The sequence below is a fragment of the Trichomonascus vanleenenianus genome (genome assembly GCF_965637985.1).
Source record: "Trichomonascus vanleenenianus strain CLIB 3782 genome assembly, contig: TRVA0_015S, whole genome shotgun sequence".
NCBI classification, from domain to species: domain Eukaryota; kingdom Fungi; phylum Ascomycota; class Dipodascomycetes; order Dipodascales; family Trichomonascaceae; genus Blastobotrys; species Blastobotrys vanleenenianus.
The window spans coordinates 27,195-46,617 of NW_027481872.1; the positions used below are offsets into that span (position 1 = coordinate 27,195).

At 50.7% G+C, this 19,423-nt stretch overlaps 7 protein-coding genes across 7 annotated transcripts; 2 read left to right on the forward strand and 5 right to left on the reverse strand.

Moving 5' to 3' along the window:
• Window positions 1-265: 265 nt before the first annotated feature.
• On the forward strand, window positions 266-3,126 carry RPN1 (proteasome regulatory particle base subunit RPN1; the record flags this gene model as incomplete). Its single annotated transcript, XM_076684353.1, has 2 exons — window positions 266-430; window positions 490-3,126. The coding sequence occupies 2 exons, from the start codon at window positions 266-268 to the stop codon at window positions 3,124-3,126; spliced, it is 2,802 nt and encodes a 933-aa protein (XP_076541321.1).
• A 297-nt stretch (window positions 3,127-3,423) lies between these two features.
• On the reverse strand, window positions 3,424-5,988 carry DAP2 (dipeptidyl aminopeptidase; the record flags this gene model as incomplete). The annotated part of the gene is made up of 1 exon (XM_076684354.1): window positions 3,424-5,988. One exon carries the CDS (start codon window positions 5,986-5,988, stop codon window positions 3,424-3,426), a length of 2,565 nt encoding a protein of 854 aa, XP_076541322.1.
• A 1,274-nt stretch (window positions 5,989-7,262) lies between these two features.
• Window positions 7,263-8,627, reverse strand: SLT2 (mitogen-activated serine/threonine-protein kinase SLT2; the record flags this gene model as incomplete). The annotated part of the gene is made up of 1 exon (XM_076684355.1): window positions 7,263-8,627. One exon carries the CDS (start codon window positions 8,625-8,627, stop codon window positions 7,263-7,265), a length of 1,365 nt encoding a protein of 454 aa, XP_076541323.1.
• Window positions 8,628-10,744: 2,117 nt separating this feature from the next.
• Window positions 10,745-13,492, reverse strand: RTC1 (Rtc1p; the record flags this gene model as incomplete). The annotated part of the gene is made up of 1 exon (XM_076684356.1): window positions 10,745-13,492. The coding sequence occupies one exon, from the start codon at window positions 13,490-13,492 to the stop codon at window positions 10,745-10,747; it is 2,748 nt and encodes a 915-aa protein (XP_076541324.1).
• A 1,120-nt stretch (window positions 13,493-14,612) lies between these two features.
• On the reverse strand, window positions 14,613-15,299 carry SLD5 (DNA replication protein SLD5; the record flags this gene model as incomplete). Its single annotated transcript, XM_076684357.1, has 1 exon — window positions 14,613-15,299. One exon carries the CDS (start codon window positions 15,297-15,299, stop codon window positions 14,613-14,615), a length of 687 nt encoding a protein of 228 aa, XP_076541325.1.
• Window positions 15,300-15,454: 155 nt separating this feature from the next.
• TRVA0_015S00452 (WD40 repeat domain-containing protein) lies at window positions 15,455-17,245 on the forward strand (the record flags this gene model as incomplete). Its single annotated transcript, XM_076684358.1, has 1 exon — window positions 15,455-17,245. One exon carries the CDS (start codon window positions 15,455-15,457, stop codon window positions 17,243-17,245), a length of 1,791 nt encoding a protein of 596 aa, XP_076541326.1.
• A 413-nt stretch (window positions 17,246-17,658) lies between these two features.
• Window positions 17,659-19,245, reverse strand: MCD1 (kleisin alpha; the record flags this gene model as incomplete). Its single annotated transcript, XM_076684359.1, has 1 exon — window positions 17,659-19,245. One exon carries the CDS (start codon window positions 19,243-19,245, stop codon window positions 17,659-17,661), a length of 1,587 nt encoding a protein of 528 aa, XP_076541327.1.
• Window positions 19,246-19,423: the final 178 nt, after the last annotated feature.

Here is a 19,423-nt window from a genome sequence, read left to right on the forward strand (position 1 = left end):
GCGCGGACAAGCGCATATTTGAGCATTAAGTGCGGCTTTTGCGGCTCTTGTTGCCACCGCGGCAGCGAGCGAGGAAACTCCCAGCGCGCGCCCCGCCTCTTCCCACACCAGCGACCCGGCGCGTCTTCGACAACAAACGACACCCACTGCACAGGATCCCACCGCACACACGATCCGTTCCATTTGCACTCCCCGTTTGAACTTGAACAGATCGATTGAGGGAAAAGAGAGAATCGTGTAGGGAAGAAAAACAAAGAATTGAACAATGGCTCCGACCGAGAAGAAGAAACGGGGCTCCGTGAGCGAAGCCACCAAGGACGAGCCCTCGGTGGCGAAGGACGCCAAGAAGAAGCCCGAGGAAGAAGAAGAACTGTCCGAAGAGGACCAGAAGCTGAAAGAGGAGCTTGAAATGTTGGTTGAAAGACTCAGGGTATGTTGAATCTGTTAATATTCGGACCAATTGGTTATATGGACTAACAGTGGGGTTAGGAACCAAACACGGAGCTGTATGAACCGGCTCTCGAGAGCCTCAAGAACATTATCCGCACTTCAACGTCCTCTATGACAGCAGTGCCTAAGCCGCTCAAGTTCCTGCGCCCTCACTACCCGGCGCTAAGCGAGCTGTACCCCCAATGGCCGGCTGGTCGCCTCCAGGACTTATTGGCTGACGTATTGTCCGTTTTGGGCATGACCTATTCAGGCGAGGGTAAGCGCGATTCGCTAAACTACCGGCTCAAGACTTCCTTCGAGGACCTGGGTAACTGGGGTCACGAGTATGTTCGCCATTTGGCACTGGAGATTGGCGAGGAGTACGGGACCCGCGTAGAGAAGGAGGAAGCGAGCGATGATTTGCTGAGACTGGCGCTTCAGATCGTGCCGTTCTTCCTCAAGCATAATGCTGAGGCAGACGCTATTGATCTGCTGCTTGAACTCGAGGCAATTGACCAGCTTCCCCAATTCGTAGACAAGAACACTTTTGCCAGAGTCTGCCTCTACATGGTGAGCTGTGTGCCGCTGCTCGCTCCGCCTGATGATTCAGCATTTCTGCACACTGCGTACAATATTTACCTGACTCACGGTCGACTGACGCAGGCATTGGCTCTGGCTATTCGCATTGACGACGAGGAGCTCATCCGGTCCGTGTTCAGTGCGACAACGGATGAATTGGTACAGAAGCAACTCGGATTCATGCTGGCAAGACAGCAGTACTGGTTTGAAGTTGACAATGAAGAGGTGCAGAACTGCATCTCCAACGTATCGCTGGCGGAGCACTTTATGTACCTTGCTAAGGAGCTTAACCTGCTGGATCCCAAGGTCCCCGAGGATATCTACAAGAGCCACCTGGAGAACGCGCAGTTCGGTGCCACTGGAGGCATCCTCGACTCGGCCAAGCAGAACCTGGCGGCCTCCTTTGTCAATGCCTTTGTCAACTGTGGTTTTGGCTCCGACCGGCTGCTTGTTCGTGGCGATGAGGCCAATTCATGGATCTACAAGACCAAGGGCAAGGGAATGCTTTCAACTACGGCCTCGCTGGGTTCGCTGTTCCAGTGGAACTTTGGCGACGGTCTCCAGCAGCTCGATAAGTACGTGTACTCTTCGGAGGAGGATATCAAGGCCGGTGCCTTGCTCGGTATTGGCGTAGTAAATTCCGGGGTTCACGATGTGGCGGACCCAGCTCTGGCTCTATTGGGCGAGTATCTCGACTCTTCGAGCGATGCTATGCGGACTTCAGCTATTATTGGCCTGGGTCTGTCGTATGCCGGGTCGCGAAGACAAGATTTGGCTGATCTGTTGAGCCCCGTAGTCAGCAACAACGAGCTTTCCATGCATCTGTCGTCGCTTGCCGCTTTGTCGTTGGGCCACATTTTCGTTGGTTCTGCCAACGGTGACGTGACTTCGACCATTCTCCAGACTTTGCTTGAGCGGGACGCTATTCAGCTCTCTGATAAATGGACGCGGTTCATGGCTTTGGGGTTGGGTCTTCTTTACATGGGCAAGTACGAGCAGACGGAGGAAGTCATTGAGACCATCAAGGCCATTGAGCACCCTATTTCCCGAGTTATTGAAGTTCTCGTTACCATCTGTTCGTATGCCGGCACTGGTAACGTTCTCCAGATCCAGAAGCTTCTTCAGGACTGTACATTGAGGCCGGAGGCTGAGCTATCTGCCAAGTCTGAAGAAACTGAGAAAGAAACCGAAAGCGCTGAGGGGGAAAGTGCAGACCAGGACGTAGAAATGGAAGGCGTAGAGGAGACCCCGAGCAAGAATAAGCTTGGGGAGTCAAAGAAGAAGAAGGAAGAAGAAGAGGAGAAGAAATCTGAAGAGGACAGCCTGTTCCAAGGATACTCGGTGTTGGGTATCGCAGCTATCGCCATGGGCGAGGAGATTGGCCAGGACATGGTGCTGCGGCACTTCGGTCATCTCATGCATTACGGAGACGCCCATATTCGACGCGCTGTGCCGCTGGCTATGGGCCTCGTCTCCGCCTCGAACCCCCAGATGAACGTGTTTGACACGCTGTCACGTCACTCGCACGACTCCGACCTCGAGGTTGCTATCAACGCCATCTTCTCCATGGGTGTCGTCGGCGCTGGCACGAACAATGCACGACTGGCCCAGCTGTTGCGACAGCTGGCGACGTACTATTCGCGGGAGCCTGATTCCCTCTTCATGGTGCGTATCGCCCAGGGCCTTGTGCATCTCGGCAAGGGCACCCTCACCATTTCGCCGTTCAACACGGACCGACAGATTCTTTCGAGAGTGTCGCTGGCTGGCCTGCTGACAGTGTGCGTGTCGCTTCTTGATCCCAAGTTCTTTATCCTCGGCAGCGACCACGAGCTGTTGTACTATCTGACTCCGGCCATTCGACCGCGAATGCTCATTACCCTGGACGAGAGTTTGAACCCCGTCAAGGTTAATGTGCGGGTCGGTCAGGCTGTCGACGTTGTTGGCCAGGCCGGTAAGCCCAAGACCATTACTGGCTGGGTCACGCACTCGACTCCGGTTCTGTTGGGCTTTGGGGAAAGGGCCGAGCTGGAAGACGACGAGTACATACCGCTGGCTCACTCTCTTGAGGGCATTGTCATTCTCAAGAAAAACGAAGATAGAATGGATCTAGATGCGTAATATGTATTTATCGATATACGAATTTGAAGCTGTATTTCAATACTCCGCGGTGCCCAATTGTACTGTATCTATTACACATGGCGGCCAGCCCCCAAACCCCCGTAGCTCGGCTTCGCCGAGAATTGTAGCTCTGATAATACTTCCGAAGCGGAGTCGCAGAAGGGGGGGGGATTGGGTGACTTGTCCCGCCAATTGCTAGGGAGGAGTGTTTTCGAGGGCCAGCCCTCGAGCTCCCATAGTTTTGGATTACAGAAGTCTCTAATTCTGCTCAATTTCAAATCAAAAGTGTACAAAGGGTTATTCCAAGTCCTTAAATCGTCCGTCAAACGCGTCACTGATCCAATGCATTAGCTTGTCATAGACAATAGAATTGGCATTGTGGTGGTAGATAGAATGGTCTGAGTCAGGGAACACATGCACATCGTAATTCTCGACGCCGTGCTTGTCAAACTCATCAAGAAGCACTAGAGAGTTCTGGAAATGGACATTGTCATCGCCGGTACCATGCATAAGCAGGAACCGCTCGTTCTGCGCAATAGCCGTGACATTGCGGACCCGCGAGTCCGCATACCCACTGTGGTTGTGCTCTGGCGTGTGCATATACCGCTCAGTGTAGATGGAGTCGTAGAACCGCCAGTCCGTTACTGGAGCCACGGCCATGCCGTAACTAAAGGTGTGGCCGGCATCGGCCTCGAGGGTCTTCAGCGTCATATACCCACCATAGCTCCAGCCCCAAATGGCCACCCTACTCTCGTCCACGTACTTCTTACCGGCCCAGTGCTTGGCAGCTGCAATCTGGTCGTGCACCTCGTAAGTTCCCAGCTGGTCTCGTACAACACTCCTAAACTTCCTTCCCATGTACCCAGTGCCTCTACCGTCTACACTAACAACAATGACCTCCTTGGACCCAGCAAGGATCGCTTGGAAGTCAATACCGAACCTTTTATCGACGTTCTGGGACCCAGGTCCACCGTAAACATAGAACAGAACTGGGTACTTCTTATCGGGGTTGAAGTTTGGCGGCAGTCGCTCCACGTAGTTAGCCACAATTGGCTTGCCTTTGTCGTCTTTAGCCACCTCAACCTGGCCGTGGTTCCAGGTTGGCAATGCGTACTCTTTTAGGGTATTTCTAAGCTCGAGATTTTGCTCAACGAGCTCACCTTCAGGAAGAACAAATTGAGCGTCCATCTTCAATACTTTTTGCCACGGCACCTCCGGACCTCTGGAAGTAAGCAGCGCAAACTTGGCATCGCTGGAGAACGAAGCGCTGAAGTATCCATCGCGCTCTTTTTCTTCCTTCTTCTTCTCTTCCTTTCCAGTATCGGTAATAGGAATAACAGCTGGATGCTCCTCAATTCTCACAGAGTAAAGGTGTCGCTCAACAGGGCTCTTCTTTGTGGCCATGAAATAGACCTGGTTGGTGGCCGCATCGTACGCCGATGGAGCATCTACGACTTCCCAGTTGCCTGAAGTGAGCACGAAGAGCGGATCCTTAGCATCGAGCGGAGAAAAGTAGGCCAAATGGCTGAACTCGTCGACAATGATGGTATCAATGTATCCGTCCTCCTTCAAGCCATGGTCGGGATTGGCCGCTACGTACTTGGTATTGTGCGTGATCTCAAACCATCCCTTGCCGCGAAGGTCTTCAGTTCTTACAATTTTACCAGTTCGTGATCGGGCGTCCACAAGGCTGACTTTGAGCACATCGCTCTCCCGGTTCGTCAGACGAACAATGACCTTATCGCTGCCGGACCAGGTCACTTCGGTAATGAGGTTATCTTTGGCCGGATTCTTCTCAGTCGGAACAGCATAGAACTCTTCGGAGGCGATCTCAAGGAATAGAATGTCAACAATGGGATTCGCATAGCCAGGTTTGGGGTACTTTATCTTTCGCACCTCTGGGTATGCGTCCTGGTCCTCACCAGCTCCATGCTGGGCAAAGTACGGGATGGTGAATTCAGGAACAGCGCTGTCATTAGTCCTTAGGAAAGCCAGATACTCTCCAGATTGTGACCACCACAGAGCTTTTGCACCCGAGAACACCTCTTCTTCGTACACCCAGTCTGGGCGACCGTAGAAAACATCCTTTCCGCCATCCTGCGTGATCTTAGCCACTTTTTTTCCTTGGTCCACGTATCGCAAGTAGAGGTTGTTTTCATGGATAAATGCAATTCGGTCTCCTCTCGGAGACCACTCGGCCAGGGCAATCTCGGCGCCGGAATTTTCCAGAAAAACAGGCTCAATTGTTCCCGAATTTAAGTCCTTGATGAAGTACTTGGCAAAAGTCGAGTGTCGCCAGTTCTTCCTGGTATCAGACCCAATAAGGACCTTGGTGTGATCATGGTTCAGCTCCACTGAGTCTACGTAGTGCTTATTTCCTTTGTACTCAAACTCAGTGGAATTTAGGACGGTCTGTTTGTACGACCGGTCGCTCCATTTGGCAAGGTAGTACTTGTCGTCTTCATATATGAGGTAGTCTCCGCCGCCAGAAGCGCCCGGAACAGGGTCAATCCATCGGATTTGCTTCAAATTAGCCTGGAATTTGCCCGTGCGCATCTCTTCGAGCGACAGCTGTTTAAGGGTACTGGTTTGTGTAACAGCAGTAGAATCGCTGTCACTGACTCTGGTAGTGAAAGCAAAGACCAAGAGGGCCAAGGCCGTGAGGCAGGCTCCAACAAATACAAAAACAGTCCTCTGCCGTACAGCACGACTCTTTTTCTGCTGTCTATAGTCTGTCTGGAGCTCCTTATCGTCTAGAAGGTCCTCCCTGGAGTTGAGAGCTCCGAGATATTCGAATATCTCTGAGGACGTACTGGGTCGCCCCTCTTCGCTGGCGGCAGGCTCATACTTTGGCTCTGCCATCTTTCGCAAATCTTTGCTATCTCCTTCTATTTTGTTATTCTCAGCGATATATTCAGCAATATTCAGTGGCAGCTATATTCAGTGTTATTCTGTGATATCTTGGGGGGTATACGTGCCGTGCCATATCGGGGTGGTTCTCTCACGCTGTCTCACACAACCCCATAAATTTGAGACATTGCGTGTCTTTATTGGTAATGTATCGTGGTGGGTACGTGCAGTGGGTTTAATAACGGGGATTACTTCGCTTTTCGTCATTGTGTACTGTTCAATTATAGTAGGCGGGTTTCGGGTTAAGCTAATGCTTTAAATTGGATGGTTTTGGATTAGGTACTTGTATCTAAACTGTACTCTGTATCAGTAATGAAATAAGGTTCGTTCGTACACCAGCCAGCCAGGTACCATTGATACCTTAACTATACAGCCGTACTAACAAGTCAATTGTATATTGCGGAGGCAGATGGAGGGCTGAGTTTGTCTATCCTGTAAGTAGATGGCTTCATTTATCCAATTGAGTCTTTGAATGTTCGAACATTTGAATCTTTCAATGGCCGAACATTTCCTTCAATAATCGCGGGATTCCCCCTATATCAAACGTTATCTTACCAGGATCTACTATAAGTCAGTGATTCGTTATGTTTTATGGTTAGACTTGACTGGTTCTATCTCAACTGTGCTATATGATAGGAGCTAGTACCAGTTATAAGAATACTAGTGTTGTACAGAGAAAGCTGTTAGCTACAGTATATCTTGTGGATGTAATTGCTAAGTTAGCAAAAAGGTTTAATTATACGAATTGAGTCTTTAAATGGATTGTCGAGTAGCCCACCCTTTGGCTAATACCAGCAGTTGATTTGAGTGTTCGGGTCTATTACCTCAATAAATAATATAACACAATCAATCTAGTCCTAGAAACCGGCTGGGTAATTGGATCTCCCATCCTTATCGACTAAGTTTGAACATTCCAGCAAATCGCCCCCACACGCCGAGGAAAAAGTTGCTTGATGAGTTCTGTCAGGATCTGCTACTTAGTGTAACTGGGGAACCAGTCCCCAAACCTCCTTGGGACTCCACCACGCGGAGAGTCAACAATACCTCCGCGAAGCGGAGCTACGGGGGTTTGGGGGCTGGCCCCCAAGTCAATCGAAGCTACTATGTTCATACTGGCAGGGAGGGGAACGGTCATAGGAAGTCATGCGTCTATTCTACATTATATATATAGAATTAAGTATATATATAACACAACATGTACCACTAATAGCAGAAAAAATACAAGCTTAACGCCCGTCCAGGCCAAACTCGAGCTCCTGCTCAAGACCCTCAGCGCCCTGTCGCGCAGAACGACTGTTCTCCTGGGGCCTGGGAGGCTCGTCTTTGTGGCGGAACTCCTCCTTGTCCGGAATGCCTATCGAGTCCTTGCGCCCCAGCGGTGCGTGCTCAGCTGGAGAGCTGTAGGACGGCTGGTGATGGTGCCCAGCCGTTGCGCCATACGGCTCAGATACGGCCTGAGCCTCCATTGGCTGTGTAGTTGTCTGCTGCGGTTCCTGCGACTCCTGCGGCTGCCGCACCATTGTTCTGAACTGGACCACCTCATCGAGAATCATCTGCCTCATCTTGTCCATATCGTTCTCCTCCTCAAACGAAAAGTCGAATTCAGCCGGGCACACTGGCTCGTCGTTGGGCTCGTGCCAGATGCGCAAGTACGGGTGCTCCAGGGCCTCTTCGACCGTGACTCGGTCGGCCGGATCGAACGCCAACATCTTTTCGAGAAGATCGAGCGCCTCTGGGTTAGCCCGAGGGTACAGCTGCTGGAACGGCACCTTTGGCATGTACGGTAGAGATCGCACGTACTCCTGGGCCCGCTGCGAGCCAATTCGCGACAAGGTCTCCTCGGAGGGAGTCCCCAGGATGCGCAGGATCTTGTTGAGCTGATCAACGTAGTCGTGACCCTTAAAGATGGGCTTCCCGCCAAGCAATTCAGCGAGAATGCATCCCACAGACCAAATGTCAATTGCCTTGGTGTAGCTCATGAACGAGAGCATGATCTCCGGGGCTCTGTACCACCGCGTGGCCACGTATTCCGTCATGAATCCGGCATTGCGCTCAGGGTCGATGGAGAACCCTCTGGCAAGGCCGAAGTCACAGATCTTGAGCTCGCAGTCGGCATTGACCAGCAAGTTGCCTGGCTTGAGGTCCCGGTGCAGCACGTTCGCCGAGTGGATGTACTTGAGTCCTACGAGGATCTGGTATATGAAGGACTGGTAGTGGGCGTCGGTCAGCGGCTGCTGGGACCGGATGATCTGGTGCATGTCGCACTCCATGAGCTCCTCGTACAGGTACAGTTCGTTAAAGTTATTAGTGTCGACGATGTCCATATCGTAGAGGCAGGTAATGTTCTTGTGGCCGCGGAAGTGGTTAAGCAGCTTGAGTTCTCGCAGGGCCCGCTTGCACAGAATCTTTTTGGAGAAGATGTTGGTCACCTTCTTGATGGCGACGCCTGGGCCGTCTGACGACCCGGTGTACTTTGCCGCGCACACGAGGCCGTATGCGCCGTGGCCGAGTTCCTTGATGAGCTGGAACCGCCGGTCAATGACAAAGTCCTGGTTGAATACTTTGTAGCTGTGTCGTTCTGCGCGAATCATCTTCAATCTTCCAACTTCAGTGGAGCTTGATGGATTTTAGTAGGGTATAGTTGAGCTCTGATGCTTAGTTGAGCCTTTGGATTTTAGCTTCGATTGCTTAGTTGAGCTTTTGGACTTAGTACTTCAGCTTCAGTGGGCTTATTCGGCTTAGTACTTCAGCTTAAGGCTTGTTGGACTTGGTACTTCAGCTCCAGTGAGTTCAATAGGCTCGATGGATTTCGTGCTTCAGCTTTAGGGTACTTGTTGGACTTAAAACTTCAACTTCAGTGCGATTGTTAGACTTTGTACTTCAGCTTCAATAGGCTCGTTGGACTTAAGTAACCAAACTTAGCGTTAGCTTTGATCTCGACTCTTGATCTAACCGTACCAAATAACAGGAAAATGAACTCGTAGGATCTTGCCCCTTTTTTTTTTCCTTCCGGTTGAACAAATGACCTCCCTATTCAGGTGAAAAATCCTGGTGAAAAATGCCAGGGAAATGATAATACGGTTGTTTAAAGCAGAGGGAGAACGACCTCAAATATACACCAAGCGAAATCAAGAGGGGAAAAAAACAAAATATATATAAAAAATATCGTCAACGATCGAAAGCCGGCCAGTGTCTACTGATTTTTACTGCACCTGCCTGCCCTTCCTTTGGACAAGTTTCTCGGAACTGCAAAGGCACAGCACTTGAAACCCCGGCAAACACGATCAGTGGGTTCCTCGGGGACCGCTGTGTGTGGCGTACAAACCCTATTTCTCTACAATTCGCCTCGCAATTGGCTCCAGCAAAGCTTCAAGGTCGTTCTGGATACGGGATCCGTACGATATTGAATATTCGAATTAAGTATTTTGGTTTTGAAAAATGCATGGCAAAAAATATTATCAAACCGCGTCACAACGGCGTAAACTACCTCTCTCCCGCCAAACCAATGGCTAATAATATAACTAACAAAGCGCTACACTCTATCTGTGTAGGAATACGCCGCTCGCTAGATAACCCCTTTTTTGGTTCATCGCATTGCCTCTAGCCCCCCTTTTTCGCGTGTTCTCGACGTCTGTGTTGCTATTTTTGAGCAAAGCCCTTCCCTTTGGCTATGCGGGTAGACGCCGCTGCAGCTGCATGATCTGAAACAGGGGCTTACTCAGCAGTGAATAATCGGAAAAATACTACAGTAGAATTAAGGCAGCAGATACAGTGGCTATTTTAAAGGTTTAATATTGCGGAGCATATTGAGATATCGAAGTAGAATCGACTGCAGTGAGCCATTGTGGGTGTATCATGGGTTACGTATGCCGGTTTTGGTGCTGCAGTGTGGCATGCTATGCAATGTCAAGCTGTAACGATTTCAGTAATTCGTCGCCATGTCTAGTACGGTACAAGTTGTAATCAATCACTTTCTCGTAATACCGTAGTAGTATAGTCAATCTTGCAGTGGTACGTATTTAGATCGATTATTTTTTGTAGATCAATTTTGCCTGGCGTTACGTAATTGGAGTAGTCGTATTCGAATATGGTTAGAGCTCTGTGACTAGGATAGATATGAGTGTGAGTTTGAGAATTCTGATAACCCGCATTCGAACATTGGCACGTCAATTCTGCCACAGCGCTATGTAAATACAATAGCCGTAATAGAACAGAACAGATATATTATAGAGGGACCTGTATTACGGACTGCCCATGTGCTAAAGTACATAGAATTTCCCAATCCTGCATGGGCCCCGCTCGCTCTGTATTTGGGCAATTTTGTTACAGCGTTACAAGAACACCTGTTACCGTGCGTAACAAATTCCCAGTCACGGGCGTAACAAATTTCCAGGAACAAGAACAAATTTTAAGTACAACAGGTGAAAGCAAGTTTTAACTTCAGCCTTCGCTATAGATATTTGAAATCTGGTTCCTACTAATTATGCCATGCTACGTAACTAGGACGGCCGTATACGAACATTGGGTAGGTTTAATTCTGCAATTAGTATTAGTGTTGGTGGGTATCTCCACGAAGTGGAGCCACAGGGGGGTTTGGGGGGACTGGTCCCCCCATTAGTACTAGCAGTAGCGTGTATCCAAGGATGCTAGCGCTCGGTAACTAGAATAATAATACATGTCTAGGTTAGTTTCAAATAAATACTGGGGCTCAGCGAACAATAAGAGTTCCACACCCCGAAGGACACTCCGTGTTGCGGTCGTCAAACAACCAATCGGTCATACAAGCGATGTGCATCTTATGGCCGCACGCGAGACTCGTCAGGGCCAACCCTTTGACCGGCTCCCGGCAAATAACGCACCCATCGAGGTACTTCTTGCACCGCTCGCAGTACCAGAACTCGCTCGTTGTGTTCACCTCGCGAAGCGGCGCCATGCACCGGTGGCACAGCGTCTCAATGGCCGTCTCCGTAAGCCCCAGCTCGCGGACCATCTCAAACTTGGACCCCTTGATGATCTCGGCGGCGGCGGCAAACAGCTGGCACCGCTTCAGCAGATCAATGTACGACAGAATCCACTCCTCCACCGCCTGCGTCGACGGGAATGCGTCCGGCCGCTCCTCGTAGAACATAGTGCCCAGCACAGCACACAGTTGGACGTCTCCCTGCACCAGCGCTCGCTCAGCTGCTTTCTCGATGAGCTTCGTAGACCGCCACGGATGCGTCAGCGTAGTCAGGAACTCCCTATATTCCCTGTCTTCGGGGGTGGGGTGTTCCATTGATATTCCCAGGCCCACTGGCTGAATTGGGGGCTCGATATTGCCTTCTTCTGTCGAAAATGAGTTGGTTCGGTTATACGAAGAGTTGGTCGGCATGCTGAACCCGTCACTTGGGTAAGAGAGGCCGTAGTGGCCATGAGTTGGCCCATTGTCGTCCGTCGTCGTCACCGTGCTCCCGGCAGAAGTACTATACGAAGACATTGAGTTCTTGATCATGGGCAGGCGAGTGTAGCTGCTCTTTCCGTGGTGCTTGGCAGGCCCATCGGAATCGGGACTCTTGGCATAGAGCCTCTGGGGTGACGATGCTGATGTGCTGAACGATGACAGTAGCTCATCGGAGCCCGAGTGGGACTCAGATGACATGAGCTCGTTGCCCAGTTTTGATGGTTGGCGGTCTTCCGGGATGGGTAGGGGCTTCACTTTGGTAGATGTAGTTGGAGTCTGGTTAGGCTGAACAACTGTACTACCAGCGCTGTCTACAGTACTGGTAGGAGCAGCATTCCTACTCTCTGTGTCGTTAATCACTTCCTTAGGAAGATAATCCGTAGGAAGATAGCCCGAGGCAGCTACAGAAGTGGGCACAGGAGTAGAGATGGTCGAGGCTTCCGCCAGGGGAGTCGCATCTCCGGACAAAATAGACCTAAGTCCTTCGGCTATTTTGGACGCCGCCGGCTTCAAGAGCCCCCCGTTGGTGTGGACAATCGCCCCCGTCCTGGCTCTGGGCCCCACAGAGGTTGAAGTGCGGCGTTTCGTAAGCCTATACTCCTGGAACCGCTTCTCTTCCCACTCAAGGCTCGCCTGGAGCACGTTCCACATCTGGGCCGTCCTGAACCGCCTCGCTCTAGCAGCTACCGATGCATTGTGGCGACAGAGGTCGATACTACTAGCTCCATTATGGCGAATGACCGCATAGTTCTCGGCAAAGTGCTGGAAGATCTGTGGCTCGAATCCGGCGAAGTGAGCAAAGCATACAGGCCGCGAGTCTCGTTCGAACTTCTCCTGTACTAAGAAAGACAGGTTGTTCCGCGGAGACCACGCAAACGCCCGGGCTGATAAATTGTCGATCTGGTAAGGCTCTTGTGATAAATCGTGCTGGTAGAACGTCTTGTCGCGAGAAGCAGTCCATATAGTCCCTTCATCCTTCCAATAAAGCTCCGTAATCGTGTTCGAATGCTTCTCAATGACGTGAACCGGCACATGGGGCCGCAAGGGGTCCCAGATATGCACTGAATAGTCGCTCTTGCTACGCCCACAGCTGGCTATATATGTTCCCATGACTCCGTTCTTGCTTCCTAGCTGCTGCCAGCGCACTTTAGCCACGGCACTGGGAGCGTGAATAACTGCCTCCGGATTCCTAGAGTCCATCTCCATGTTCCATATCTGGATCTGCTGGTCTCTCCCGCCAGACACAATGTAGTCGTAGTCGGGGTGCCAGTCAATGGAGAGTCCTACGCCAGCATGAGCATGCATCCGCCGGTCATACGACAGTGGATTTCGTAGGTCCCACCGCTGGATGATGCCTGAATCGTATATCACGGCGAACTTGTTCCCGTTGAACGGTGAGGATTGGACTTCTCTGGCGGAGTCTCCACTCTTGTAGAACGCCAAAGAGGGCTTCCTACTCGGTCCGCGAAGATCCCACAACTTGATACTACCGTCGTTGGACCCGGAATACAGCAAATGCCCCGCGGTCATACTGTAAGCCAGCGAGTTAATTGCGCGGTTGTTCGAGTCGGAGAAGTCCTTAGTTGCGTTGTGAGGGCGATTGATGTTGTACACGAATATCTTCCCGCCAGAGGTCGACAGCGCTACGTAGTGGTTGAACCACTGGTGGCCCCATTTCAGGGCTGTAACCGCAAACACCTTGTCAAAGTCGCGAGTCTCCCGAACATCCCTCATGTCCTGGACCATCGAAATGGAGTCCTCGTCGGGGGAAATGCCCAGGATCTGAAAGAAGTCCTTACCCGCAATGGCGATGCGTTGGCGCTCTGGCGAATGGCCCATTGCAATGATCTCACTACGAGCTTCATATTTCAAGGTATGTTTAACCACAGAGGCCGGGGTCGCGTGCTCTGAAGACCCGTTGGAGTGGACGCTCGAAGACGACTCCTTCGACGATCCGCTCACATTGGACGAGTAGAACGCCTTGCCAAAACGCGCTAGGGCCCCGGAGGCCTTCATAGCTGAGGCAGCAGCCCTGTTCGCATAGGTGTTCCCACTATTGTTATTATTATTCGCCGCGTTGCTGACCGCTAAGGGGGCCTGCAGCGAGAAGTTCGAGTTCTGATTCGTGAACGACTTGAACGGGTACCCAATCGACAGCGGATTTTGACCTCCACCAGGCGTACCTGACTGGTTCTGACTCGTATTACTCGGAGAGGACATCTCCTTAATGGGCTGTTGAGCTATATCGGCTATCGGCTGTAAGCAGTGGTCGTCGTCTCATGTCGGGAACAAATCCCGGCGACCGTCCGAGCTGCGGGAACTCGAATACCAAAATACCGGTATGCAATTGCTCACGGCTTTTTTCAAAGCTAGAGAAGGGATTTCTGTAAACTTTTTACAATTTACGTTAGTTACCTGGTATGAGAAGCTAGAATGAATCCGAATATCTTATTTCTGCTTTCTAATTATTGTACTGTACCATCAAGTCTGCGTGGTTGACACCAGCCCTGCAAAGAAGTTTGAATGCTACTGGTGCTCCGAATGAGGTAATTCAGACCGTTCATCGAGTTAAGGATACGTTAGAATGGTTGTCAATTAGGTGTGCAATAGTTACACCCCTTAGTACATATGATTTCCGAGAATTAGCCCGCAAAGATCTAGGCCTAAGGCGTTTGAAGTTATGTATAGGGTCTTTTGGCAAAAAGCTGTCTGATTACGAATTGTTAATTGAGTTTCCCGAATTAAGGCTTTTAGAGAGTGAAGTTGCTGAGTCCTCATACCACGACGATTACGTCATACCTGTCCAGTGTGAGAGGGATTCCAACTTCAACTTTATGAAGGGTCTAATTGCTTCGTTCCTCCGTGGGAGTCCGAAATTGTCACATATCCAGTTGCAATCGAAGGAGGAACTAATCTGAATAGATGGCTCGGTACCGTGGATTATGCGTATTGACGAAGAACATGTGATCTGCGATGGAGTTGTTTGTAAAGTCAGATCGCTGTTGGTCCTACTATTCCTTCCATTATATACATACATTGATTTCGCAGCCTAAATGTCATTAGGCCCGATACCATTTCAATATACTTATGTAACTTAAATAAATCGTTTCATTTCGTTAACTTCAGGCTATACCAATTATATAACCTCAACATCGCCAATTGCAACATATCTACTTATTACACTGTACCGCAGCGCATAGATATTGCCCTTTTTCAATTCCACCTCGTCCTCCGGCCCCAGCCTCACCGCGTCGCCAACATCACGCTTCACTCTAATAAATACAACTTTTTCCAAATCAGGCTCTTCTATCATAGATATGCCGCCCGACTTATCGTCGAGCCTCTGCAATTGTTCCGGCATTGCCGACAGAAACTGGCTCTTGTATAGCTCTCTCAGGATGAGATGGTGTCGATCCATGTACTCAATCTCCTTTTGTGACAATTTGCGTCGCTCTGAGGAGTTCGTCTTGTAGAAATGAGTATATTTGTCGATCTTCGCCAGCCTAGCGCGAAGATACCCGCGGATCAGGAACTTCACCCGTTCCAGCTCCGACTCCACTATGAGCAATTTCAGCTTAATGTCCCTTCCCTGCATTTCCAGTGTATTCTCCTCAATATATTCCATCTTCTGCCGAACGCGCTTCATTATTCTCTCCAGTAAATCAGTCTCAAACGGCAGGATCTCGGGTATCATGCGTTCTTTCATCCATATCTGGTTGAGATCGGCTAGATCTCGCCTTAAAACCTCTCCACGAGGGACGTTGGCCGGTCGGTCAGGCTTGACACCTTGAATAATGTCGTCGATATCCATATTGTCCCCCATATTTGTTTACTCTGTATATTCTCGTACCTTGATTATATGAAATTTCGCATCGGACTTGGGAAGAAGTTGTCGACACCTCCGATAAAAACGCGTCAAACGGCTGGTGAACTAACCAGTATATAGATCATAAAACCACATACATCTGAAGACAGGGAATGGACAGGAAGGCTGAAATTGAGCTCAAAAGACAGCGGATCGCGAACCTGCGGAAACAGAGGCTGCAAAAGCGCGAATCTGAGGCTCCCAGGCCGGGACCCGCCTTGAAGTCCGTATCTACCCCTGAAAAACCAGACATCGACGAGCTCGTTGACAGCCTCATAGGCCAAGGCCGGAAAAGAGCTTCGCCCGATCCCAGTGAAACGAGCCGCGAGAGCTCTTTCAGTGATCCCCCGGTGGTGTTCGGGGATGTCGTTATAACCCCCGTGTATGACATCCCGCCTAAGAAGCCCGAGAAGATCACGTACTCCAAAGAGGTCCAGACGGACGCATATTTCCCAGAGGAGAAAGCGGAATACGAACAAGTGGATGTTGCTGCAATTGAGAGTAAAATCCGTCTCCAATTGGAAGAAGAGTATAAAGTGCCCTCCACAGAAGACGAAAGGCAACCTGATTCGCATGATGGAAAGCATGTGGACTCCCTAGGGGTAGTTGAAAGCGTAGAGGACCGAGACGTTGAGCAATTGGAAAAATTCCTCTCTCAGTCGTTCAAAGTCATCAATCGTGCCTTGGACGATGACTACGATATTATGATCAACTACGCGGAAAAACAGAGGGGTGACAATTCGCTATCACCTGAATCAGATGGACTCCTTAGTCAGAGCATACAATTCAAGTCTCCCGAAGAGGAGCACCGGGAAATTACTTATCTGGACTGGTCAGCGAAGTTCCCGGAATTGGTTGCCGCGAGCTACACAGAGCAGATGGGTGATCCGTATGCTACCAAAGGCCTTGTAAAGGTGTGGAATATGCACTCTAAAGTCGCTCCAGAGTATGTGTTCCATGGGCAGTCTGACGTTTTGGCGGTTAAGTTCTCGCCTTTTGATGCAAACCTTGTGTTTGGCTCAGCATATAATGGACAGGTGATGGCATGGGATTTGCGGTCCAATAGTAAGGATCCAATTCTCAAGTCACCGCTTACCGGCTCTGGCCATACACATCCAGTTTACACGCTGCATATTACTGGCACCCAGAACGCCAGCAGTCTAATTACTGCTTCGACAGACGGCACTGTGTGTACATGGTCGCCAGATCTCCTAGCCAAACCACAGTCCAAGCTCATTCTCACTAACAGGACAGCTGCGGTGTCGCGGATCGACGATGTGGCGCCTACCTGCCTCGGGGTGTACCCGCACGACCCGTCCAAGCTGTTATTTGGCACGGAAGAAGGAGCTTTATACAGGTGTAACCGGTACGATCAAGCCGGGTCCAAGGCAGGTCTGGATCCGGCATACAAGTACACTGGCCATAGAGCGCCCATCACGGCGCTGGACTTCCACAATTCTAAAGGAGCGGTGGATTTCGGAGATTATGTTCTATCGTCCTCTATGGACTGGTCGATTAAGCTGTGGAATGTGAGCAATGCGTCCAACCCAGCTCTGGGACCTGTGCTGACATTCCCTAGGGACGATATGGTCTACGATGTATCGTGGCATCCGACGCGACCTTCAATGTTTGGCGCTGTTACGGGCGCGGGTACATTGGAGCTGTGGGACCTAGTACATGGAGCCGACGCCCCGCTTTACAGAGCAAAGCCTGTGCATGAGGATACGAAGTCCGCTTCTTCTTCTTCGCTGCTTAACCGGCCGTTGAATAGAATGGCGTGGTCGCAGCCTGATGGCTCGCGGGTGGCGGTGGGTGGTCTTGACGGTGTCGTAACTGTGTATGACGCTAAGATCCCGACAGTTACGAATGACGATTGGATTTCAATGAAGAAGGTTCTCAATTAGTCTTTTGGTGTTAATCTCGTCATTTCAACGAGTTGACGATTATTCGTCTATCTCTATTGGTCATCCGTGGAGCCTCATATCCACCCATTGGTCCATGATTGATGATCGAACCTGTCCCAAATTTGTTGTCCGTAATTGGACATACATTATGCGTGACCAGCTTTATACTTGATAAATGCATTGTCCGCTCTAGACAAACAAATGCGTTGTTCCCGACTAGAAGTTGTAACAGGTTGCCGCAGGAAACTGTAAGGGCGAAAAGCTATTACGTTAGCGGGATTATGGCTAGAAGTAATAATGGGCTAGAGAATCTCTAATGGCTGACAGCTAATAGGCGACGTTTACTCAAGAGTTGACCAATAGTATACATGAATAGATTAGTAGCTACAAACATTAAGTGTTTCATCAAACGGTTAAACAGCCAGTGGGGCCTGGTACAAAGAGTCCTTGGTGGAAACGTCAATGTCGCCAAACGGCTCCTCCTGATTAATAGTAATAGCGTCCTTGGTGGCGAGAACCAGCAGCTCAAAGAACATTTTGACCTTATCCGGCTTGTTAGCCCCGGCAACCAGTACCTCAAAGGAAGACTTGTCTGCGGTCGTCGGCATCTCCGTGCGCAGAATACGTGCCGCCTGAAGCGTGTTCTGCGAAATGCCCGTCCCCAATGTACTCTCCTCGTCCTTCGCAGCAAAGATAACCGGCTCTTCGAACTCGAGCTGGAACGGTTCCTCCACAGAGGGGCTCTCAGCCACCGGCTCCATCTCCATAGGCTCCATTTCGTGATCAGAAAGAATCGGCTCGAACCCTTCAAATTCCACTTCTCCTGGAATACCTTCCTCCTCCGTTCGCGGCTGCTTCGCTGCTCTTTCCTCCTCCTCTTCTTCTTCTTCGGTGATTTCTAACCTCCGCTGCATTGTCTCTCGTACTGTCTGTGGGTTGAACATTCTATCAGCAATGGCAGGAGGAAGACCGATGACAGACGGTCTATACATAGCCGCGACAAAGTCGCTGGTGTTACGACCGAGTTCGTACATCATAAAGTCGTAGTAATTGCTCGGCAGCCGGGGGTGTTCTACGCGTTCTACTTGGCCCTCTGGCTGCCCTGCAAGCGTCGACCGAGTGTCAAACTGCGTCGCCATCTTAGCCCGCTTAGGTCTACGCTTCGCTACTGCCTCTTCCTCAATCTGGGGAGGCGCAATGCCCTCTTCAGGGCCAGCCACGCTCACTTCAACCTCAGCCTCCGCCTCAGGCGTAGGCGGGTAAAGTTCCGGCGAGCTCGGCATTTCAATGTCCAGTGGTTCCATCTCTGGCACTTCAATCTCCCCGCCTTCTACGCCTGCCAAAAGCGAGTCTTCTCCTACTTCCTTTCCGATTTCAATGCCTAGGTCCTCGCCAATCTCTCTTCGAGCGGGAGCCTCCCGCCCAACTTCAATGCTCATGTCTCCTTCCTCCTCTAGCCCTGCGCCAAAGTCAATTCCTAGGTCCTCGTCGTCTCCGACGTAGTGTTCTTCTTCCTCTACCCGGCCCCGGCCCATTTCAATCGACTCTTCAGCCGCTGCAGGACCAAACGGTTCCTCCGGGATCTGGGTCATGGGTGCCTCCTCAAATGCAAACTGAGGGAACTCCGGCATGAGGCTAGCAAAGTTGAGGTCCGTGATCTGGTTATCCAACGTCAGAGCGCTTTCCCGCGCAGCGGTGGTCGCCGTGGTCGCAGAATCGACATCACCAGGCTTAAATGTCCTCAAGCTCTGCAGCGTGGAATCACAGTCCTCCTTTAGGTAGATGGCTTTCCTCTTATAGATGGTTGAGACGCCAAATAGCAGCTGGCCCGAGGTTCGCAAGCTCTGAGGGCCTTCCCGCTCGTTCTTGATCTGGTCTACCGCTTCGGTCAGGTTGGCACTCAGGTAGTTTTGTCTTTTGAGCTTCTTTTCCATGTTAGACGCCAGCCAGATGTGGGCCAGCGCCTTCTGCTTGAGCAGAAACGACTCGTTGAAAAACATGACGCGTCGCTCACGCGTAAATTGGATGAGTGAAGAAGGGGAGAAATGGCGGGAGCGTCTCTTTGTTGTGGTTTTTGCGCAAAATGAGCGTGGCTGGGCGCATGCGTGCGCGCGCAAACTCCCAACACGCGTTAATTGTTCCACGCGTCGTCGACGCGTTTATTAATCGGTGTTTCAG